At 57.7% G+C, this 24,919-nt stretch overlaps 1 protein-coding gene across 1 annotated transcript; it reads right to left on the reverse strand.

Moving 5' to 3' along the window:
• Window positions 1-706: 706 nt before the first annotated feature.
• On the reverse strand, window positions 707-23,464 carry MAF1 (MAF1 negative regulator of RNA polymerase III). Its single transcript, XM_090040904.1, has 8 exons — window positions 23,198-23,464; window positions 13,706-13,855; window positions 11,475-11,603; window positions 10,510-10,675; window positions 9,616-9,737; window positions 9,028-9,147; window positions 8,357-8,476; window positions 707-3,128 (listed from the first exon to the last, which is right to left on the reverse strand). Exons 2-8 carry the CDS (start codon window positions 13,786-13,788, stop codon window positions 3,107-3,109), a joined length of 762 nt encoding a protein of 253 aa, XP_089897030.1. The 5' UTR covers window positions 13,789-13,855; window positions 23,198-23,464; the 3' UTR covers window positions 707-3,106.
• Between the last annotated feature and the right edge of the window lie 1,455 nt (window positions 23,465-24,919).

Raw genomic sequence — 24,919 nt, forward strand, 5'->3', positions numbered from 1 at the left:
GCTGTCATTCCCTGCCCGCTCAGACCTAGGACCCCACGCCCGAGGGGATGGGTGGGTGCTGGGGGCAGCCCCCAGCCCCTGGCAGGAGAGGCGAGTGCAGGGCCCCCTGCCCCAGGCTGGGCTCCCCCGCCGCCCCAGCAGGCCGCCCAGGCCAGGCCATGTGCTCACGCCCCTGGCACGTCCACCTCCCCCTCCCCCGCGCCGCCCCGACACGCGGGGGCCTGCCCCGGGCCCACCTGCAGCTCTCCGCGCCGCTCCGGCTGCCGGTTGCCCCGGAGACGGTTCTGTTTGTTGCCACGGGACTCGGTCTGCCGGGACCGGGGCGCAGCGCGGGGAGCACGGCCTGCCATGCCCGGGGGGCCGGGGCCCTCCTGCCCTGAGAGGGGACGTGGGGAGCCCATCAGCTGCGGGGCCCCCGCCCAGAGCCCCGCTCTGGGACTCTGCTGCTACTCCGATCCCCGTGGTACCCCTGTGGCCCCAGGCAAGGCCCTGGGCAGATAGCTGGAGCCCCACGGCAGAGTGGGGGTTGCATAGGATGCCCTGGGCTTCACCCCCCATCATTGCCTCCTGCCCGGGGCTCGTCTCCACGGTCCAGCTCAGCCCACACCAGCGGCCCAGAGCACCTAGCCCACAGAGGACGAGTGCCGCATTCCCAGAGCCCCTGGGACACCCCACGACCAGGACAGTGGCTCGCAGGAGACGCATCTTAATCACAGAAAACCTTTATTGGCGCAATGAAACGTTGCGCTGCAGCCAAGTCACACGGGGATGGCGAGAGGTGAACTGGGGAAGCCAGGCACAGCACCACAGTGGAGAGGGGGGCAGTGGTGGAGGGGGCTGCGCCCTAGTGCTGCCACCTCCCCGATGCCCCCTTGCTCTGCAGCTGGGAGCAGAAGTGGCTGCAAGGGGACTCCAGGTGCCAGGCTCGAGCCAGGGCCCAGGGGCTGGGGGTGGGGGAAGGGGTCCGGCCAGCCCAGCACCCTGCCCAGGCCCCAGCTGCCTGCTTGTGGTGGCACAGTCACCCACAGCTGCAGGGTGGCGAGATGGGGACCACACCTGCCACAAAGCTAGGCATCACCTCTCCCACCCCGGAGCCTGGGGCCAGCTGCCCTGCCCTTGTGTAAAGCCTGGCACAGCAGGCACAGGTGATGCAGCCTTTGGTACCCACTGGAGCAGGGGGACGGCGAGGGCCCTCGCTGCCAGCAGGTGGGTACCTGAGATCAGGGCTGGGAGCAGTGAGGGTACAACAGCACGGGCCAGGCCAGCCCCTTTGGGCCGGTGCCCTGTGGCTAGTTCCTGCCCAGGCCCTTGCTCCATGGTGAGTGCCAGGGCCTGGGAAACAGGGGCCAGAACTAACACCAACGGAGAAGAAAAACCTGGCTTCTTAACACAGGAGCCTCGGGCAGCTTGCAGGCCACCCTGGGGCCATACCAAGAGCTGCTTCCCAGCCAATGGCCCTGGGCATGACCTGTCCCCACAGGGCTGGGCGAGCTCAGTGCCCTGGGAGGGCATGTGGGGTTGCTGGCTGGAAGTGCACCTGGGGCAGGAGGCCAGTGAGATTCAGCTACAGCCTCTGCACAGATGGCGGGCTCCTCCACCCACCCTCCGTCTGCCTGCCTGCCCGCCCTCTGCAGACAGTCCTGGTAGCAGGGCAAGATGGAGCTCCTGCTGCATCAGGCCTGCCTACAGCTTCATGGATGTTGGCCCAGCAGCTGGGACAGGCCAGAGCGGCACAGAGGGCCCCAGCTGGTTATGGAGAGGTGCAGTGAGGAGGGGGTGGTGTGAATGAGAGGCAGCACAGTGCTCACTGCACAGGTGCCCTTTGCCTGGATACAAAAACAGAACTTGGAGCCTACAGGGCCAATGCTGACCCCCACACCCAACACATGCCCCCCTGGCCTGGCCATGGTGGCTCTGGAGCTGCCAGCACTGAAAGTCATCTGTAGTTAAAAAAAAAAAAAGAAAAAAAAAGAAAAGAAAAAAGAAAAAAAAAAAAGGAGCCAGGCCCTGGGGCTGTGATGGGCAGCCTTTGAACCCTACATGCAGACAGAGAGGCTGGGCAAGCTGGGCCAGGTCCCAGAGCCGGGGAAGGGCACTCCTGGCTCTGCTCAAGAGACCGGCAGTGCTAGAAGCTGAACAGGAATGCAGGCGGCTTTCAGAGCAGGGGAGAAGGGGTGAGAGGGTGACATGAAGGACCAGGGATGCTGGACGCAGGGCGCAGTGCACAGGCCACTGAGGAATCTAAGAATCCAGCTGGAGCTCAGAGGTTGGGGTCTGACCTACCCCCCCTCCGACAGTGCATGCCTGCCTGCCACCCCTGCCTGGTCTCCATGCTAAGAGCTCTTCTGTTCAGCTTTCCACAGCATCGATCCCTGGAGCAGAGCCAGGTGCACTCTCTTTACTACAGGACGCCATCCGGCACCGCAAGCTCCCTCTGTCCCAATTTAGGGCTTGGGGGTTTCCCCTCACCCCATCCTGCTTCCCCAGTGGGGGCTGCATCCTTTGTTGCAGGGTTGCTTAAGGGGCTGCCCAGAGCCAGTGCAGGGAGCCAATGCCACGAGGGAGTCAGAGCAAACGATGTTTGGGGGAGGGGGGTAGGTGCTGGGCAAACCCCTCCGAGCAGACGGGCTCTCTTCCAGGGAGTAGGTGAACAGCAGTCCATGGCAAGGGCACCACAGTTTCAAGGAGGCAACCCAGGCTGAGCATGAGGCCCTGCTCCCTCCAGCTGCTGGTGCTGTGGGTGGACGGAGTTTGCTGCATCACAGCTGGAAAGGAAAAAAAGTGCTGGCGGAGAGTCCTGCCCGTGGGGGGCAGGTCAGTGCAGCAGTAAAGTGCATCAAAGCTTTTCAGAGCCCCTACAGCTGTCTGGGAGCCGCGGCCGCTGGCAGCGGGAGCGCATCCACGATAGGTCTGTGAGAGCAACACACAAAAGCGTCCAGGAGAAGGCCGGGAGCTGGCAGCTTCTTCTGCCCTGCTGGGCACCCAAGCCAGGCATGGGCAGGTCCAGGGCGCATGAGCGGAGCGATGCTGCAGCTGCTGCGTGTGGGGCAGTTCAGACACAGCCAGGCTGGCCCAAGCTCAGGCGCCAGCAGGGCCTTCCAGGCACTCACATGCACGCAACCTGCATCCTGCAAACAAAAACACACAACTGTTAGCACTGCCCGGGCTGAGGGGGCAAGGCTGCATCTCCTGGCTGAGAACGACTTGGTGGGAGCTCGCATTACTGGAGCACAGTCACGGATGAGCACAAACTGCTCAGGAAGTATAGGCAAGGGAGAAGAGGAGGAGGATTTGCACTTCATGGAAAAGAGTCGTATGATTGCTCAGAGCTCCAGTATGAAACTGGAGAGAAGCCTGTTGACAGCCTCTGGATTCAGGTCAGAGGGGAGAACAACAAGGGTGATGCTGTGGTGGGGTCTGCCATAGACCACCAGACCAGAAGGAACTGGTAGATGAGGCTGAGGCTTTCTTCAAACACCTAGTGCAAGTTTCACATTCACAAGCCCTGGTTCTTTTGGGGGCTTCAACCCCCGTGACATCTGCTGGGAGGGCAATGCAGCAGTGCACAGGTAATCCAGGAAGGTTTCTGAAATGTTGGGGACAACCCATTGGTGCAAGTGTTGGAGAGATTATCTACGGGCCATGTTCCTCTTAACCTGCTGCTCACAAACAGGGATGAATTGGTGAGGAATGTAGAAGTGGATGACAACCTGGGCAGCCCTGACCATGAGATGATTGAGTTCAGGATCCTGAGGAAAGGAGAGATGATGAGCAGTAGAGTCAGGACCCTGCACTTCAGAAAACCAAACCTGGACTCGCTCAGGAAACTCATGGGCAGGATTCCCTGGGGGGCCAGACTGAGAAAGAGACGAGTCCAGGAGAGCTGGCTGTGTTATAAGGAAACCTTACTGAGAGTGCAGGAACAAACCGTCCCGATGTGCAAGAAGACTAGCAAGTGTGGCAGAAGACCAGCTTGGCTTAGCAGGGAGCTCTTCAGGGAGCCAACACAAAAAGGAAGCTTATAAGAAGTGGAAACTTGAACAAACAACTCGGGAGGCGTACAAGAGCATTGCTCAGGCATGCAGGGATGAAGTCAGAAAGGACAAAGTACAGCTAGAGTTGCAGCTAGCAAGGGAGGTGAAGGGTAACAAGGAGGGTTTCTACAAGTGCACCAGTAGCAGGAGGATGATCTGGGAAAGTGTCCTTTACTGGATGGACGAGGTAACTTAGTGACAGAGGATGCAGAAAAGGCTGAAGAGCTCAATGCCTTTTTCACCTCAGTCTTTATTGGCAAGGTCAGCTCCCGGATTGCTGCACTGGGCAGCACAGTTTGGGGAGGAGGGGGAGCAGCCAACACCGCTGAAAGAACAGGTTAGGAACTATTTAGACAAGCTGGACATGTGCAAGTCCATGAGCTGGATGGGACGCACCCAAGGGTGCTGAGGGAGTTGACTGACGTGACTGCAGAGCCACTAGCCATCATTCTTGAAAACTCATGGTGATCAAGAGAGCTCCCAGATGACTGGAACAGGGCAAACATAGTACCCATATTTAAGCAAGGGAAAAAGGATCCAGGGAACTACACACCAGTCAGCCTCACACCTCAGTCCCTAGAAAAATCATGGAGCTGGTCCTCAAGGAATCCATTTCCAAGCCTTCTTCTGATCACCTTCTTCTGGAGGAGAAGGTGATCAGAACAGTCAGCATCAATTCACCAGGGGCAAGTCATGCCTGACCAACCTGACTGCCTTCTATGACAAGGTGACTGGCTCTGTGGATGCAAGGAGACCAGTGGATGCAGTACACCTTGATTTCAGCAAGGCTTTTGACATGGTCTCCCACCACATTCTTGCAGGCAAGCTGAGGAAGTACGGGTTGGATGAATGGACTGTACGGGGGATAGAAAACTGGCTGAAGCATTGGACTCAGAGGGCAGTAATCAATGGCTCGATGTCTAGCTGGCAGCCAGTATCAAGTGGAGTGCTCCAGCGGTCGGTCCTAGGGCTGGTTTTGTTCAATGTCTTCATCAATGACCCAGCGACTTCAAAGATAGCAGAGAGTACATCCTCAGCAAGTCTGCAGATGACACCAAGCTGGGGGGTATAGCAGATACACTGGAGGGTTGGGCTAGGATTTAGAACAATCTGGACACATTGGAGGATTGGGCCAAGAAGGAATCTCATGAAACCTCAAGGACAAAGGGCAAAGTCCTGCACTTAAGAGGGAGCAATCCCATGTACTGGGGGTGACAGGCTGGGCAGCAGCTCTGCAGAAAAGGATCTGGGGGGGAAAATGGGACAAAAACAGGAGCCAGCAGTGTGCCCTTGGTGCCAGCAAGGCTACCGGCATCCTGGGCTGCATCGGTAGGAGTGTTGCTGGCAGATCGTGGGCAGTGATTCTTCTCCTTTATACGGCACTGGGGTATACTCCCATCTGGAGTCCTGTGTCCAGCTGTTGGCCCCACTACAGAAAGGATGTGGATACATTGGAGGGAGTCCGGAGGGCAATGAAAATGGTTGTGGGGCTGGGGGACAGGACTGGCGAGGAGAGGCCAAGGGAACTGGGCTGATTTAGTCTGCAAAAGAGAAGACCGAGGGGGATTGACTAGCAGCCTTCACCTCCCTGCAGGGGGGCTGCAAAGAGGATGGAGCTGGACTGTTCTCTGTGGGGGCAGATGACAAGACAAGAAGCAATGGGCTCAAGTTGCAGCAACAGGAGTGGAGGTTGGATAAATCAGGAAAAAGTCTCTCATGAGGGTACACATCCAGGAGGGCCTTGCGGGGGAATGCATGCTCAGGGGCAACCAACATGGGTTCATCAGTGGCAGGTCTTGTCAGACCAACCTGGTGGCCTTTTACGATCAGGTCACCAAATCATTAGACGCAGGGGTTGCTGTGGATGTAGTCTTTTTGGACTTCCGGAAGGCTTTTGACACTGTCTCTCACCCTGTCCTCATCAAAAAGCTGGGAGACTGTGGTGTCGATGCCCACACGGTCAAATGGGTCGCCAACTGGAGGGCCGCACCCAGAGGGTGGTAGTGGATGGGTTCTTCTCGACCTGGAAGGACGTGGGCAGTGGGGTTCCGCAGGGCTTGGTCCTCGGGCCTGCGCTGTTCAACATCTTCATCAGTGACTTGGATGACGGGGTAGAAAGCACCCTGTTCAAGTTTGCTGACGACACTAAGATGTGGGGGGATGTGGGTGCACTAGAAGGGTGCAATAGGCTACAAGCTGACCTTGACAGGTTGCAACGGTGGGCAGATGAGAATAGGATGGGGTTTAACACTGATAAGTGCAAGGTGTTGCACATGGGGAGGAAGAACCGGCACCACACTTACAGGTTGGGGAACTCCCCTCTTGCCAGCACGGAGACGGAAAAGGATCTTGGAGTCGTCATTGACTCCACAATGAACATGGGCCGGCAGTGTAGGGAGGCAGTCAAGAAGGCCAACCGTACCCTGTCATGCATCCACAGATGCATCTCGAGCAGGTCCAGGGAGGTGATCCTCCCCCTCTATGCGGCACTGGTCAGGCCGCAGCTGGAGTACTGCGTCCAGTTCTGGGGGACGTGGACAATATGGAAAGAGTTCAGAGGAGGGCCACTCGTATGATCAGGGGTCAGCAGGGCAGGCCTTATGAGGAGAGGCTACGGGACCTGAACCTGTTTAGCCTCCACAAGAGAAGGCTAAGGGGGGACCTTGTGGCCTGCTACAAACTGGTCAGGGGGGATCAGCAGGTATTGGGGGAGTCCCTGTTCCCCCGTGCGCTGCCAGGAGTGACCAGGAATAACGGTCACAAACTGGCGGAGGGTAAGTTTAGATTAGATATTAGGAGGCGCTACTTCACAGTCAGGGCGACTAGGGCCTGGAACCAGCTTCCAGGGGAAGTGGTGCAGGCTCCTAGCCTGGGGATTTTTAAAAGGAAGTTAGATGAGCACCTTGCCGGGGTCATCTGACCCCGGTGCTCTTTCCTGCTAAGGCAGGGGGTCGGACTAGATGATCTACCTAGGTCCCTTCCGACTCTAGCTACTATGAAACTATGAAACTAGGGTAGTAAAGGAGTGGAACAGGTGGTGAAATCTGTATCCTTGGAGGTTTTGAAGACCCAGCTCAACAAAGTCTTGGCTGGAATGATGTAGTTGGGAACGTCCCTGCTTTGAGCAGGGGGTTGGTCTAGGCAACTCCTAAGATCCCTTCCAAAGCTCATTGCAACAGGGCACCAGCCTCAGGCCCCGTTTCAGTCCCAGTTGTCCCACTGGACCAAAGCCCGCAGGAAAAAAACAAAACAAACAACAACAACTTACCATTGTACTCGGGGATAGCGGCATGATTATCAGAGCTGTGCAGCCAGCATCCCAATGGAGGACTGTATCACCTCTGGGGCCAGATGCAACCGAAGACGGCTCCCATTGGCCAATGGGATTTCTGCCAGAAGCCAAGAGAGGCCACCAGCACAACAACTTGAGATTCCCGAGAAGAGGAAGCATGAGAAAAGATGGGCTTATGCAAGTCACTCAGAGGCAAGGAGGCATTGCACCTAGGGTGTGGAAATATCCAGCACACCAACTGGCTGGGGAGCGACCCTCTCAGCTGCACAGGAGCGAAAGGGATCTGAGTCACAGTGGATCCAAGATGAACACGAGTTGTCAGTGTGAAGAAAAATCACCGGCAAAGCTAACCACACTTTATCATGCACCAGCAGATGCATGATGAATAGATGCAAGAAGGCGATACTTGCCCTCTGTGCGGCACTGCACGGGTAGAACATGCGTCCAGTTCTGGGTGCTGCACTTCAAGAGGGCTGTGGATGGACTTGAGAGGGTCCAGAGAAGAGCCACTCATATGGTTAGGGGCTTACAGGACAAGCCCTATGAGGAGACACCGAGGGAACTAGACCTCTTCAGTCTCTGCAAGAGAAGGCTGAGAGGCGATTTTGTGGTCATCTACACATTCATTATGGGGACACAGCAAGGGAGCGGAGATGCTCCGTTCACCAGGGCACCTCTTGGGGTAACAAGGAGCAATAGCCACAGACTAAAGAAAAAAAAAAAGAGCAGATTTAGGCTGGACATCAGGAAATACTTCTTCACGGTGAGGGTGGCCAAAATTTGGAATGGGCTTCCAGGGGAGGTGGTGCTCTCCCCTACTGTGGGGGTCTTTAAGAGAAGGCTGGATAGGCATCTGGCTGGAGTCATCTGACCCCAGAGCAATTTCCTGCCTAGGCAGCGAGTCAGACTCAATCTGTTCAGGACCCCAGCATCTATCAATCTGTGATTCACTGCAGCTGGGCCAGACAGTCTGGAAGGGAGGGACAGCAGGGGTGTCCTGCCTGCCAGGGGAGAGGCTGAGCCCACGCACCTCTCCTCCTCGATGCTGCCACTCTCATTGTCATTGGCGTCTGCACTCTCCTCCAGGTCGTCCTCGCCAAGGTCCATATTCAGTTCGTTCCCAGCCTCCGAGTGAGTGTACGTGTATCCACTGGAGAGACAAAGGGCAGCGCAGTGAGCGTCCAGACTGCTCCCCAGAGGCCACGCTGCTGGGGTTCCCTGCTTGCTCCAGTCCAGGGGGGGAGGGTCAGGCCCTTGGCTGCTCTGAGAGCAGCTATTGAGTGTCCAAGTCCAGCCCCTACAGCCATAAGGAGAGGAGGGTAGGTGGCCACCCTCCCTGCAGTTGGCAGGCAGCACCCAGGCCTCTGGAAAACAGCCAGGTGAAGGGCACCCTCTCTTTATGGGGCCACAGCTCCCAGCCAGATTGTCCTTCAGTTTAAAGAGTGATGCTGTGAATCCCTGGAAGATGGAGGGGCCTGGCTGCTTGTGCTGGGTTGTGCCCCGCTCCACTCCTATGGCTGGCTGGCTGGGGGCATTAGCAGAGAAAGGAGGGCAGTTCCCAGACATTCATTTGCTGTATTCCAGCTCAGGGGGGCACCCGGGGTCCTGGACCAAGGGGCTCCAGCCCACCAGGGACATGGCTTTCAAGCAGGCAACATAAGGCTCCTTTAAGGCGACTTCCCTGAGGCCACGTGACCTGACCTGATGGAACGGCAGGTGAAGAAGACAATCCTCTTCAGGCGCTTGTTGTAGAAGAAGTAGTTGAAGGACCAGAGACTGCCGTCCTCCCCGAACGGGTCCGAGTCCAGGTCCGGGTTGTAGCTGTAGCAGTGAGAGCACAACATAAGCGATGTCCCTCCAAGGGCTGAATGAGGGGGCTCAGGACATGCAAGGCTGGGGGACCAGCCTGCTCCAGTGAAGGGGAAGGCAGGGACCCTCACTGGGACACAGAACAGACCCAGACTTTTTATCATGGCCTGACCACAACAAATATCCTCCCTGGCCCTGCCTGCTACGCTGGGAGGTCCCAGGTGCCTGCTGGATGGCAAAGACATGTCACCCGTCTGCCCATGCTGCTTCTAGGCTGGGCACAAGCACTATCCACAGCTGTGACTCTCCAGGAGGGGAGTCATGGCAAGAGGAGGAGCGCCGCCCCCAGCACCCTACCCCACAAGCCAGCCTCAGGAAGACACCCTTCTCTATGCTCCACACGATGGTCGGGAAGAGCGGCCTGGTGATCTGAGGCTGTGAGGGGCAGGCCTGGACCCCCACCTGGCAGGTGGTACGCACCTGTAGATGTCGCATTCAGAGAGGCAAATCTCTTCGTCCACAGCGTCCCACAGGTGAGGCTTCAGGGCATTGAAGTCCTCGCGGACTGCTGAGAAGAGGCTACAGTTGACAGCGTTCACCACCTGAGGAAGCCGAGACACCGACCAGGGAGCTGTGAGCAAACCGCTGCCCTGCAACACTAGGCAGGCGCCCACTCCTCTAGGGTTCACTCACGGTTCTCTCTGACAGGAGAGCTGAGCTGCCTCAACCTCCCAGGACCAGGCGCTATCCCAGAATGGTCCAGAAGGCAGGCTAGAACCCTGCCAGCCCGAGGCATTGCCCCCACACCCCCTCAACCCAGCAGGAACGAGCTTTGGTTTTGGAAGTGCAGAACAAGTTAACCCAGCCCCAGTGCCTTGAAGACTGCGGGGTCTACAGAGAATGAGTCTGCATGCAGCCATCATTCCAGAGGAACCAGAATCCAACCCAGACCATGAGAACGTGGGAGAGGTGCAGATACACTCCTTTGGGACTCAGAGGCCCCGAGAAGAAGCAGCTGGAGTGTACATGACACAGGTGCCAGGGACAGGATGGTTAGATCTGTTATCTAGGGCTTTGCTGCTGATTTCATAGGAGGGTGCTCAGGCCCCTCCATGAAATGGAAGAATACCCGAGGGAGGTGCAGGGAGGAGACAACCCTGGAGCCCTTGACATGGGCCAAGGAAGAACAGGGGAGAAGCAGAACGGTGCACCCCTGATAGCAGCAGGGGTCCACGCTCAGGGAAAGGCAGCAATGCTGACTCCCAGGGCCATGCAGAAGTGCAGGAGGCTACGCAGGCCTGAGGGACTCCATGGCAAGGGCGTGGCCTCTGCAGGGCAGGATCAGCATGCCCACCAGGATGCCCCAGTACGTACCCAGTTGAGGCTCGGCTCCCTGCTGAACTCGTGGCTCTTGGCAGCGCTGAAGTCATAGTCAGGCCGGAAGGACTCATTGAGCGTTGCAATCAGATAGAAGAGGGTCTTGCGGCTGCACTTGTCGCTCAGGGGCCCTTCCTCATCCCCACTCTGACTCTTACTGAGCCTGCCCAAAGGGAATGCAGTCAGCAATGGCTCCCAGCTTCCCAGAAGCAGGGCAGGGAAGCCACAGCTGGCAGCAGGGGCCTGTCCCTTGGGCCCCAAGCAGCATGCACACAACCAGCTGGGATCCAGACAAGGGTCCCCTGCCACCACTCCCAGCCCAAGATGGGCACTGCCAGATGCAGCTAGGCCAGTGGGCTGGCCATATGCACCAGTGGCAACGCCACCCATAACCTTTGTGTGGCCAAAAGCTGATCAAAGACCACCACAGAAGCTTGCCAGGAGCTCCATCTGGTGTAGCAGCCGATGGGGGGCAGCCCTCCCCTTCCCAGGAGAGGGAGTGTCCCAGCAGACCATGCTGCAGCATCACCTGGAGGCTCCAGGCCAGAGGGCAGTGCTCCCTCGGCTGTGTCTGCAGAGGGGTGCAGCTGGCCGCATTCTGTGGGGCAGCCTCAGCCCTTGCCCTGTGGGCTCTGCCCACAGGCTCATTACTGCCTCAGGCAAATGGCAAAGCAGAAGCACCCTGGCTTCCCAGCACTGCCCCTGCATGGCCTGGTGCGGGGGGGGGCGGCGGCAGCGTGTTGTGAATTGGGGCGACTACCTCAGGCCCCACGCTTTGAGGAACCCCATAGAGCTGGATAGAGTGCCTGCAGCAAGTCTGTGCTGCCGCCAGCTTCACATCCATCTGCTCAGTACCTGCCCCGCCGCCCCCGCCAAATCTGCTGCCGGGCCCCACACCCTGCTTAGATTATCTCTGCCCTCTCCAACACAGGGCAGGCTAGAGGAGGGAGGCACAGGCATACCTGCTGGGGCTGATCCCTGTGGTCTGAGGGGGTGACAGAGCCTCGAGGACGTGCGGCTGGCCCTCCTGGCAAAACTGTTTGAACATGTGCTTGTCATCCCCAGCCATCTTGCACGAGTAACTCTCGATCCTGCAAAGATATAGCCCAGAGCCCTGAGCATGCAGCCTCCCAATGACAACATGCTGGAGGGTGGCTCCTCAGTGCAGCAGGCAGCCTGCAGTAATCTGGTGGGGCAGGACTATAACTACCACTGCTGGGGCTCTGGGCACACCAAGAGAGTGACATTCTACACTGCGCCTGGGGCACCAGGTCACTTGGGAGATTCCAGTCTGAGCAGGGCAGAGGAAAGTGCAGCACTTGCATGATCAACCAGTCTCCTTCACCCCAGGCCCAGCACAGCTTCTCAGGGCTCTGACTGGGAACACGCCCAGTAGCCACTTGGAGAAGCTCCCCAGACATTTCTCAGCAGGCTGAAACAACCCAGCAGATGCACTCTGCTTGTGCCCCATTACCACCCAACTCACAGAGCAGGCAAAGGAGAGGACTGCTTGCACAGCGATAGTAGCAGTCGGTTCTCATTTGCCTGGGCCAACGGGGTGGAAGCACCGCAGGGGTGGGGAACTCTGCTTAGGGCAAAGGGGCAGACAGCCCCACCTGGCTGATGGATGCCCAGGGGTTGCTCCCACTTGCCCTCCCACTCCCAGTGAAAGGCAACCGTGGGAAGCGGATCTCATGCAGGTCCTGCCCAGGCCACAAACCCCAAGATCAGCCATGCACTGAGCTTCCCTGTCCTGTTTCCACACCTTCTTCCTCCCTTCTCTTCTGCCAGCTGTGCCCAGACCAGCCCCTTCTGCTTTCATGTCTGTTCTTGTCTGCCTGGCTCTGGCACAGGCATTGGTCCTGATGGATGGGCTGCACACAGCCTGAGGTACACTGGTGGGGCTGCGTGTCCAGCACCACCTGCAAGCCAAGTCTCAGGGATGCACTTCTCCAGGGCGCAGAAACACATGGTCCAACCCCGCTCCCAGCAGGAGTGAGCTGTGGACTCCCAAGCCAGTCCTGCTGAGGCTGAAGGGAAAGGGTGATGCTGGCATACCCTGCCCAGCACAGCTCAGCTTTCTTGTACCCAATGCCTCCTAGAAGGAAGAGAGATGGCAGGATCCTGCACCGCCAAGATCCCTGGAAGCTGAGGAAGTTCACCAAACCCTACCCTGAGGAGCCTGGTGGATTGGAGCCTCCCACTAGGGGCTACTGCAAGGCTGACAGGTCCACTGCAGAGCAAGGAGGGCACAAGTCCAACCTTGCAAGAAAGGGGCCCACAGAGCAAATGGACCCAGGAGTCCCAACACTCAGGCCCCCAGCCCAGCCACTGCAACGCTGCCCACCAGCCTCATCAAGGGAATGAGCTGGTGGCTGCACCCGGCGGGGCCGGGGGCGCGCAGGTCACTGAGAGACAGCTCTCTGCCCAGTAGGAGGAGCTGTCCCCGCCCCCGGCCCAGCCATCCGTCACCCATACAGCACCCCAGAGCATGCATAGGACCTGGTGACGGCTGCAGCTTTGCCTGGGCCCAGCAGTGCAGAGCGTCCAAGTCACTGCCCCCTCCACCCCAGCACAGGGCCGGCAGGTTGCACCCACTGCTGACAGAGCGGGGGCAATGGCTGCTCCAGTCGGGCTCCTAACACCCTGGAGCAGCTTCCAAGGAAAGCAGCATCACAGCCCGTTGGCTCCATCCTTGCTGCGTTGGCTCTCGCCTGGAGGGCCGATGGCTCTTTGCAGCTCAACCGCCCTATGCCAAAGTTAATGCTCCCCTCCTTCCCTAACCCCCAACTGAGATACCAGGAGAACATACCAAGCCACAAGCACTGCTTCTTGTCACCCCCTGCACAGGAGAGGCCAAGAGACCCACAGGACGAGGTGCGTAGTGCAAGCACCTTGGTCCTAGAGCAAGGCTACCCAGCTTGGAGGAGCTGGATAGGCACCTGGGCCCTCCCTACAACCACATGAGCTGGCATGGAGACAAGGCTCAGATGAGAACCAGCCAGGAACTGGAACACTGGGGCTCTACCCAGCCTCTGGTGATCCAGCATGGCCTCAGACCCAGATGTCTCTGTAGCTAGGAACTGGATCTCACCATCAGAGCTCTCAGCCTGGGCCCACCCCCTGGCAGGCACTTCCGGAGAAATGGGGAGGATGTAAGGAGAGAAACCCAGCACGGTCTGACAGCACCCACCTGCCAATGATGTGAGCATCTCCCGTCTCCACTGTCAGCTGAGAGTTTATTGCTTCAAAGCTCGAGTTCTCCAGTAGCTTCATGGTCTCCCTTCTGGCCTTCTGGCTCTGGCACGATTCAGTGCAACAGCTGCTGCAAGACTCCTATGGCCTGGCAAAGATATGGACTCCCATCAGCCACCTGACTCCTGGAGGGCCTGACGCCCCCACAGCCCTGCCAGTCCCGCCAGGTAGCATGTGGCTTAGCACCGAGAACAAACCGGCCCGGGGGCAGGAGACAGATGTGCTAGACTTGAATGAGGTAGTACCTTCCCTGGCAAGGCCTCCAGCAGCCGCCCTCGTCTCAACGGGGCAAGCCTCCCTCCAAGCCCAGCCTTCAATTCCCTGCCAGCACCCAGGCCTGTGGTCTGCTGGAGCCTCCAAGCTCCCTCTTTGGTCCTCCTGTCCTGCCTGCAGGCTGTGGCTAGGAAGTAGCCCCTCACCCCACCAGCTGGCCTGGTGCCACCACTCCGAGCTATCCTCTGGGCTGGTCTTAGCAGAGGGCTCTGGCATCTGCTCTCCTCAGGGCTTAGCCAGTGCCATTAGAGAAGCATTTCTCAACCCGTGGGCTGCAATGCAGAAGTGGATTGCAAACAAATTTAAAAAATAGGTCATAGTTACAGTTTCATAGTAGTCTGGGGTCAGAAGGGACCTGAATACATCATCTAGTCTAACCCCCTGCCACTAGCTGGAGCATGTGCTGGGATCACATGACCCCAGACAGGTGTTCATCCAACCTCTTTCTGAATTTACCCAAGGTAGGAGCAAGGACCACTTCCCTAGGAAGTTGGTCCCAGATCCTAGTCACCCTAATAGTGAAATAGTGCCTCCCAACCTCCAACCTGAACCTATTCTCCAGTAGCTTGTGGCCATTATTCCTTATCACCTCAGGTGTTACTGCGGGGAATAGGATGCTTCCTATTTGCTGCTGATCTCTCCTAATGAGTTTGTAGGCAGCCACCAAATCCCCCCTCAGCCTCCGCTTGGTGAAGCTGAACAGGTTCAGGTCCCTCAGTCTCTCCTCATACAGCCTGTCCTGTTGCCCTCCAACCAAGCGGGTGGCCCTGCTCTAAACCCCCTCCAGGCTGGCCACATCCTTCTTAAAGTGTGGTGCCCAGTACTGGACGCAGTACTCCAATTGAGGCCGGACCAATGTCGCATAGAGGGAGAGCATCACTTCTCTGGACCGGCTTGAGATGCACCTTTGGATGCATGACAAAGTGCAGTTGGCTTTGCTGGCTGCAGTCTGGCATCGACGGCTCATGTTCATCTTGGAGTCAATAATGACTCCAAGATCCCTTTCCGCCTCTGTGCTCACAAGGGGGGAGCTCCCCAGCCTGTCTGTGTGCTGTGGATTCCTTCTTCCCAGGTGCAGCACCCTGCATTTATCTACATTGAAGCCCATCCTGTTACCATCTGCCCACTTCTGTAGTCTGTCTAAATCTGATTGCAGCTTCTCTCTTCCTTTGAGCATGCCTACCTCTCCCCACATCTTGGTATCATTGGCAAACCTGGACAACGTGTTTTCCACCCCCTTGTCCAAGTAGCTGATAAAGATGTTGAACAGCATAGGCCCCAGGACCAAGGCCTAGGGGACCCCACTATTCACATCCCGCTAGGTCGAGTATGACCTGTCCACCACTACTCCCTGGGTATGCCCCATCAGCCAATTTTTGACCCATCCAACTGTGTAGGCAATGCCACACAGTCGCTCAATTTATTAATGAGAATGGGGTGAGAGAATGTCAAAGCCTTCTTAAAGTACAGAAAGACTACGTCCATGGCAACACCATCATCCAGGGATTTAGTTACCTGGTCATAAAAGGCCATCAGGTTAGTCTGGCAGGACCTGCCTTTGATGAACCCATGCTGATTGCCTTTGGGCATGATCTCCCCTGCAGGCCCCCCACAGATGTGATCCTTGTTAATTTTGTCAAGGATTTTCCCTAAGACTGATGCAAGGCTTATGGGCCTATAGTTTCCTGGGTCCTCCTTTAAAAGAAGAAGAGAGTGTGGGAAACCATGGGCTTTTCCCTTCAGGCTGGCAGAGACCAGGATTGCAAGGGGCTGCTTGTGCACCCCTCCATGCCTCACACACTCCTCCTCCTGTCCCACACATTGGGGGCTGGGGCCTAGGGGCAGGGCAGCAGGTTGGGAGCAAGGTTGACACTGGCCATCAATGTTTATAAATGAGTCCTGGTACAAAAGAGGTAGAGAACCACTGTATTAGAGCAGCGCTTCCCAACCAGTGTGCCATCAGACACATCCAGGTATGCCACAGAATCTTGTGGGGGGGAGGAGGGGATAGGCCCTCAGCAGGGTGGGCTACAGCCAGTGCTGCCACCACGCCCCAATCAGACCTGCATTGATACCCCCACCCCCTCTTCCACATTCGGCTGCTCACCACCCCCCACCCCGCCTGATCCATGCTCAGCTGCTTGCCGCCACCCCCCACTTTGCTCCGTGTTCAGCTGGTATGCCGTGGGATGGAAAAGGCCAGGTAAGTGTGCCGTGGGATGGAAAAGGTTGGGAAACACTGTGTCAGAGCGCAGCACATTCCAGGGACACTTGCTGAGCCAGGCCTGCTGGAGAGTGCCCCCCTCCACCCCAGCACTGCTACAGGGGCAGGGGCTTGCAGCACAATTTGCCCAGACTGTGCCCCATCCAGGGGACAAGGACTTCAGACCAGGGTCACCTGAAGGGCTCGCAGGCTGCCAGGACCTCAGCGGAACATGCTCTCCTGTTGCAGAGCTCAGCGTGGGCAGCACCCCGGGTGCCTGGCTCAAGGCCCAGCGCAGTCCTGCGCTGTAACAGGAGAGTCTGTAAACAAGCAGAGGGCACATGCCACTGCCCTCCGGACACAGTGTCCCCTTACAGCCTCCTCAGGCAGCAGCCAGGCCTTTATCCCAAGCTAGCCACTATGTCCAAGGAGGCTGAGCTCTGCCCTTTGGTTTCAGACCCCTGTGAAGTAGGGGGAGCAGGGGAAGGCCCTGTACGTGCTCGGACCAGGCCGAAGCAGACAGCGCATACACAGAGTCAGAGCGAGGGCAGGAGTGAGCAAGAAGGAGCAGGTGCCAGGGCAAGAGCCTGCCCTGGCCACAATGTCAGAGGGAGGTCAGCTCCACCAAGCCTGAGGGGCACATGCAGGCTGCCTGAAGAGAGGATTGCAGGGGCAGGCTGTCTTCACCCCAACATAACCCAAGCGGGATTAACAGGAGGGACATGCGAGTTGCAGCAGCAGGGAGAACAGGTCTCCTGACAGGCAGCCTCAGCCTGAGCGGCTGCAAGAGCAACCAGCCCAGCCCAGTACTGTGCCCCGACTGGGCCTCACTCAGGCACCTGCCAGCAGGATGCGGTCCAGCTCCTGCCCCAGCACCAGCTACAATGGCCAACCTGTCCTGGGTGGGAGCCAGGCCAGAAAGTGAGGCCTTGGTAACACCAGCACCCCATTCTGTGCATGCTCACTGGGGCAGACACCCAGGGTGCAAGGCACTACACAAGGAAATGAACTTTGCCCCTACTCCCGACACTGTCCAGAGGCTTCAGGACTGTAGGGAGAGAAGGAAGAAAGGACAAGGGCCAGAAGTGAGGGAGGGAGGGAGCTTCCAGATGAAGGGCTGCAAGTGACCCTTGTGGTTAGCTCAGTCCCAGGTCAGCAGGGACCGGGACAGTGCCCCCACCCAGGGTTCCTTTCTGTGTAATAAGTGCAGCAATGAAGCGGGCAAGGGAAGGGGCGACTGCCACCCCCCCTGACATTACAGTAGTGCCTGAAGGCCCAGAGAGGATCTCAGGGTCAGGTTGTCCACGTTACAAGTATCCAGTCTGCAGCTGGGATCCAGGGTTACAGAGCAAGCTGTGTCTGCTCCAGGGCACACACAGCGCATCAGCCTGACCCCTCCAGGAGAGGCTCCCTAGCACTCCTGCTGGATTATCTGAGCTGTAGAAAAGCAACCAGTCAAGGACTGATCATGCTGGGAGTAAAAAAGCAGAGCAGGTACTGCAAGGCAAGGGCTGAGATCTTCACTCCAGACAGGGCCAGGGCGCACCAACCTTGACAGATCCCCTTGCCAGGCAGGCCTCCCTCAGAGACGCAGACACATGGGAGGTACCGAGCGCGGAGGCTTGCAACAGAACCACTGCCCAAAACAGACGGCTGTACAGGCAGGAAATGGCGCTCCAGGACACTAACCACCCCGCAGCAAGCTCCAGGGGCTCCAGCCCAGCAGCCTCAGCCAGGCCCACCAGTAGCTGTGCAAAAGGCACAAAGCACTTGCTCCTGTTGCAATGTTCTCCTGACCCAGTGGCTCGCAACCTCTGCAGACTCAGAGCCCCCCATGGGAAAACACCAGCCCTTCGCTTTCTCTTGCTTCTTGACTATGGAAAAACAACAGAGCAGCTCTCGTTGCAGAGAGCTCTGCTCTCAGAGGGATGCAAAGCCTCCAGGCTCCTGCAGTGGGGACTGGCAGGGGGAGTCCTTCAAAACACATTCCAATTTAGCTAGTCTCAAGGGGCTGCTGAGAGACCTGGCAGCAACAGGGAAGCCCTGGAGGCCAAAGCATTACTTGCACCAACCTTGGCTCAGTCCTGGTGGTGGGGATCACAGTGCTCCCCTGGGTTAGGGGGCCAGGCCACTCAGGTCAGACAAGAACATAGGAAACGGAGCAGCGGGGCTGGAAGGGACCTGCAGAGGTCACATCGAGTCCAACCCCCTGCAGGATCATCCTTATTCATACTGTCCCAGACAAATCCACCTAAACTCTTCATAAAAATCGCTGCCAACCCTGACACGACACATCACACCTAGCTCTGCCAGAGGGGGGGGGACCACGACAGCCAATGTGTCCTGCTGCTGCAGAGAGGGCCAATATGCACTCAAGTGATCTCAGGCTGAGGCCATGCCCCCACCACAGAGGAAGGCAACCCCTACCCTCCCAGCATGGACCAATTTGAGCAGGAGGGAATCCCTTCCTGCTCCAGTGCAGCATCGGTCTAAGACTGAGCACCCAGGCAAGACCCTCCAGCTGGGACCCTCCTGGAACTGCCATCTTGCACCTAGTATCCTGTCCCCGGCACACCACAACGTGCCACATGAAAGGAAAGCCCCTTGAACCCAGCTGCAGAGAACACAGGACAAGGCTGCCTGGCTGTTTGCTGGCGAAAGTTATTCTTTCCTTCAAGCAGCAGCCACTTCCCTGAAGAGGGAGGAAGGCCCCTCATGCTTTCCCTTCTTCTCAGCTGACAACTCAGGAGCAGCCAAGGTGTGAGCTGCCGGGACTTGCAGATCAGCCAGCCACGCCTGAGGACCTTGGTCAACATGTGAAGGGACTGCACCCTTCAGACTGTCACGAGGACACTGTGGTGCTGAACAGGAAATGAAGCAGAAGCAGGAAGTCAGGACAGTATATTCAATAGCAAGCAACAGGTGCCAAAAGCCCAAGGTTATAAATAGTTTCATAGTTTCTAGGGTCAGAAGGGACCTGAGCAGATCATCTAGTCCAACCCCCTGCCATGGCAGGAAAGAGTACTGGGGACAAATGACCCCAGCAAGATGTGCATCTAACCTCCTCTTAAACACCCCCAGGGTAGGGGCCAGCACCACTTCTCTTGGAAGCTGGTTCCAGACCCTAGCCGCCCTGACTGTGAAGTCGCACCTCCTGATATCTAACCTAAATCTACCCTCTGCCAGCTTGTGACCGTTATTCCTGGTCACTCCTGATGGTGCTCGGGGAACAGGGACTCCCCCAATGCCTGCTGATCCCCCCTGACTAGTTTATGACAGGCCACAAGATCCCCCCTCAGCCTTCTCTTGTGGAGGCTGAACAGGTTCAGGTCCCGTCGCCTCTCCTCGTAGCGCCTGCCCTGCTGCCCCCAATCATGCGAGTGGCCTCCTCTGGACCCTCTCCATGCTGTCCACATCCCTCCTGAAGTGCGGCGCCCAGAACTGGACACAGGACTCCAGCTGCGGCCTGACCGGTGCCGCATAGAGGGGGAGGATCACCTCCCCGGACCTGCTCGAGATGCATCTGTGGATGCAGGGCAAGGTGCGGTTGGCCTTCCTGACCGCGTCCCCACACTGCCGGCCCATGTTCATCTTGGAGTCAATGATGACCCCCAGATCCCTTTCCGCCTCCGTGCTGACAAGAGGGGAGTTCCCCGACCTGTAGGTATGGTGCCGGTTGTTCCTCCCCAGGTGCATCACCTTGCACTTGTCTGTGTTGAAACCCACCCTATTCTCATCCGCCCACCCTTGTAACCTGTCTAGGTCTGATTGTAGCCTGTTGCATCCTTCCAGCGTGCCCACGTCCCCCCACGTCTTAGTGTCATCAGCAAATTTGAACAGGTGCTTTTTACCCCCTCGTCCAAGTCACTGATGAAGATGTTGAACAGTGCAGGCCCGAGGACCGAGCTCTGGGGGACCCCACTGCCCATGTCCTTCCAGGTTGAGAAGGACCCGTCCACTACCACCCTCTGGGTGCGGCCCTCCAGCCAGTTGGCGACCCATTTGACTGTGTGGGTGTCTACACCACAGCCCCCCCAGTTTCTTAAAGAGAACGGGGTGAGAGACAGTGTCAAAAGCCTTCCGGAAGTCCAGGACGACTATATCCACTGCTACCCCTGCATCTAATGATCTGATCGTAAAAGGCCACTAGATTACTCGTAGGCTGTAGTCACAGGAGCTATCAGCCCCAAGCTCCGGGCTCAAGATATGGACAAGGCTCCTGCACACAGAAGTGTCACCACTGGCAAGGCAGAATGGTCCAAAGGCCTTGGTCCCCATTGCAAGGGGGGGCAGGAGGCCAGGCACACACCTGCTTGTACATGCAGCTGCTTGATGACCCATTCTAATAACCAGCCCCATCTCCTAGCAGGACTCAGTAACCCCTTCTCTTGGCACCTCCTGCAGTATCTGTTAAGCTGTTTGCTAAGGACACCAGGGCTTAACCCTCTGCTCTGCCTCAGTAGCACTATCTGCCTGGCCAGTGGAAGAGCCCCCTCACAGGTGTCATGCTCCTGCCCTGCTCTCAGTGAAGGGGTGTAGCAAGGACATTTCCCCTATCTAGGTGCGAGGAAATACTGCAGAGCCTTCAGTAACTAGGTACAAAGCTAAAAGCACCAGGTCAGCTCTACTTTGCCAGAGGCAGAACCCCAATTTCAGCATGTTGGAACTGAGCTGGTGGGTCCAGAGCCCACTTCAGCCTGGGACAGAGACTGAGCTCCCCTGGGTGAGCCTGCTACCTTTCTGTAGCTGCAAGTGAGCAGAGCACCATAAAGCCTTGCTAAGAGAGGACTATTAGGTCATGGAACAGGAAACCAATGAGGGTCACGTGATCAGCATTTTGCAAGAGAACTAGACAAGGAAGGAGCAGGGCTGCTGCAGGAAGTCATGAGAGAGGGCTCAGCAGCAAAGTTGGACAAGGCAGAGGAGCAGGTGGCAAGTGGAGAACATTCCCACAGCAAGATCCCTGTCTGAAATAAGAACCTGCCCACCACTGGCAGAGGCAGCTCATGTACCCAACAAAGACCAGGAGCCAAGCTGCCACCTGGCTGTGGCATCTCCACCAAGCTTGCCAGAGCCTAGTGACTGTGTGAAGCAACTCCTTTCCCAGAGCCCTTATCTCATTCCTGCAGCACTCGGGTAAGTTCAAAGACCAGATGTATCTGCAGCTGCAGCAGGTCACAGCCTGAGTGCAGTGGAGCAGAGTCTTTGGTAAAACAGCAAAAAAAGGAGGAAGAAGAAAGCGGGTTCCACTTCTTTACATCTGGGCAGTAACAGTCACAAAACTACTGCCCGAAATGCTTCTGGCATCAGAAGAAATCCGAGTGCCATAAGGCACTTCAGGAGAGAGATAAATTACCATACTTTGTCAAGAGGGGACAGAAAACAACCCTGGGCTGACACCCTACAAGAGACTGGGAAAGGCAGCTGGCAGAGAGGGCACCAGAGGGTTTGGAGGATGGATAAAGGCTAATGTCCCAGCTCTGCCCCTAGCCTTTGTTTTCCACCCCTTTCCTATTGCCTGACACTTCTAAGCAGTGCTTTGGTATCTGCTCAGATGTCCCATGTTCTAGGCAGGTGCTGCTCCACCAGGACAGTTTGCCCCTAAACTCCTGGGTAGTTTGCCCAGGATCAGCAACAGCAGAGATGCCACCAAACACCAAAGCAGGTGCTGATTTGCAGTCACACTGAACAAGATGTGGGAGAGGACCACAACAGACAAGCCAGGTACAGCTCTGAACCAATATCTTAATATAGGCTATGTATCTTCTGTGCAAGTCAAACCACGGGTGCTGCCTGCTCAGGGACACAACCCAAGCACTGGGAGCAAAGGATGGAGACCCCTGCAGTGACAGAAGGGGAGACCCACCAGGGACACAGCCCAGTGTGTTGGGGAAAGAGAGGGTAAAAAACCCTGGTTTTGGTAAATGAGGTAGCGGATACTGTATCTCTTTGGATGCAAGATTTTTCTTTCCATTTTGGGACCATTAGCAGTCAGCCAAACATGTTCCTGGCAGAAAAGGCCAGTAACACCAAGCAAGATAGGCTTTAGATTTGAAGAGACACCCGATTCCTGAAGAGTTTTCAGGTCCAAGGGTACAGCTTCTCCATCTACCCACGATGCTAAACAGCCCCAAAACTATGCCTAACTGGCAAAAGGCTCCAGAAACAAACTGTTCAACCCAATCTAAAGGTGAAAGGGTGACTCCATCACAGCCCCCCAGTGTCTGCACGAGCAGCAGGAGTCTAATAGCAGACTGAGACATAACAAGATGCAATGACCGACACCAGACAAAAATCTGATTAGAAGCAGGCTGCAAATTACACACAATGACCCACCCTCCCTGCAGGTTTTTTTGGTCCTAAGCAGAGGCGGTTTCTAGAAGACAGTCCTGCAGCACACGGGCAGGCAGATGGGGCAATCTCTGTGCCCCTTTCCGGGCTAACCAGCTGGGCTCCTGGCACGGCAAAGCTTTGCAGAAGCTCTGAACAGGCCTGGGACCTCACGTCCTCCCTTTGCAGAGAGTGTCTCCCTGCAATAACTCCTCCTTCGAGCGGCGCTGGGGGTGGCACACGGGCTCGCGGGTGCAAGCAGCACAGAAGTCCAGGCGAGGCAGGCAGCAAAGGGGGCCGCCACCTCCCGCGCGCTAGAGCCCCCATGCCCGAGCCCTACAGCGCGACGCCAGCACGTGCTGGGGCAGGACGAGGCTGGCAGCCCCGGAAGTAGGGCGATAACTCGGTTTCCCAGCAGGCCGCGCGCCAGGGGCCGCTGCTCCCGGCATGCCGCGCGGCTCGCCCAGCCCCAGCTGCAGGCCCCGGAGGCGGGAGCCTACAGCCCCCAGCATGCCCTGCGCGGCACAGCCAGGCCCGCCGGGCGCAGGGCGGCGCGGAGCATGCTGGGAGCTGTAGTCCACGGGCCCCCAGGGATAGGGCCGGGCCGGGTCGGCGCGCACTTACCCGCGTCTCCCCGGCTGCTGGCGCCCCCGCGGCGGCGGCTCGCTCAGTCCCGCGGCGCCGGCGAGCGAAGCGGACTCCGGGGGGAACAGGAAGCGAACATCCCCACCCGTCTCCTAGACGCGGCCCCTCGGGCCTCCGCCCGCCTCGACATGTCGCCGCCGACTCGGCAGCGACCGCACGATGACCCCAGGACTCCTCAGTCGGCGGCGACCGCTACGCAGCTCCTCAGGCGCCGGGCAACAACAAGCAGCGGAGCCCCGCCCATGGCCGGGCAATCCCAGCCCTGCCCGCTGCCATTAGAGGAGCCAGGTGCCAATCGTCAACGGACTCGCCTTCCGTTGGCTGCGGCGGCCGCCAATCCAGCTCCTCGCCGCCGCCCTCCGAGGAGACGAAGCCTTCGGGATAGGCTGAGGCTGCCCCTGCTCTGATTGGCTGGCGGGGGACAAAGACGGAGGGAGCGGCTGTCAATCACCCGCGCTGGCCCCGCCCCCTTTCCTGGGGGCCCAATGCTGCCTGGTCCCCGTGGGGCTGGGCTCCATCCAGCCCCTGTCTCCACAGCTGCAGGCAGCCCCCACCAGGCCCACATGGGGGAACAGCCCCCTCCCTGGGGTGCGAAGGCTGAAGTCAGGATGTGTAGGTGCTGGCCTGGCGGCGTGCATCCAGGCTGCTGTTTCCAGAGGGCTTGAGGCGAGTGCCTTAGCCAGGCACAAATGGCCTCTCCTCACGCTACATTGGAAACAGGCGACGTGCCCACCCACAACATGCCTGCCACGTGGAACGTGCGCACCCGCTTGATAGTACGTGCCTGGGACCCCGCCATCCTGCTGCAGTTCGCCTTGGAGTCACCTTCGGTCAAACCCTCTCATCCAGCAAACACGTCGTAAAGATAAAAGCCAAGATGGGCGCTCATAACAGCGGTCAGCGTAAGCTCGCCGACTGGAAATGGGAAGCTAGCTCAGCCATTCGAACTGCTGCCTGGCTCTGAGCACGCATGTTGTGCGCAAGAGAGACCTGTATGCGCTAGACCCCATCCTGAAGGACAGCTGTCGATGCACCCCAGGAGGCCTGAAGCCTACCAGCTGAAGCAGCGTGCTGCTGCGGGCATCACTCCGCCTGCCAGCAGGAGAGCAGTGGCCAGCAGGATACAACGATAGGGACAAACCGATGGTGTGAGACACCCGCTGTACGACTGCCCTGCAGTGCACAACCGTGTGAAGTCATGTGGAGCCTCCTCACCAGCACCCAACCCCTCAGTGCTACACTCAAGGGGAGACGACTACAGATGTGGAATGAGAGGCTGAATAAAATACTTGATGGCAAAAAAATGGACTTTCCAGCAGCTGAGTCCTTGCCACCAAGGGCTGACGGACCACAGCAGTAGTGGCAAGTGGCCACCTATGTGCTGGAGTCAGATGCTCCAAGGAACTAATGAAGAAGCGGGTCTATGCCACTGGTTCAGCCACCTGTGACTGCAGCACAGAGCCTTAAACTATGCAGCACCTGCTGCGATGCCTGCTGCTCAGATGCACATGTACAATGAAAGACCTTGCAAAGTACAACAAACAAGCACAAGCAGGTGTAACAAAATGGTCAAATGTGGTGTAGAGACGGATGATCTCCACCCTAGAGTTCTAAAGGAACTGGCCAAGGTCATTGCAAGTCCCCTGGCACAACTTTATGAGCACTCGTGGTGCTCTGGTGAGGTACCAGAGGACTGGAAGA

The sequence above is a fragment of the Crocodylus siamensis genome, chromosome 3 (assembly GCF_052110815.1).
Source record: "Crocodylus siamensis isolate JL-2025a chromosome 3, ASM5211081v1, whole genome shotgun sequence".
NCBI classification, from domain to species: Eukaryota; Metazoa; Chordata; order Crocodylia; family Crocodylidae; genus Crocodylus; species Crocodylus siamensis.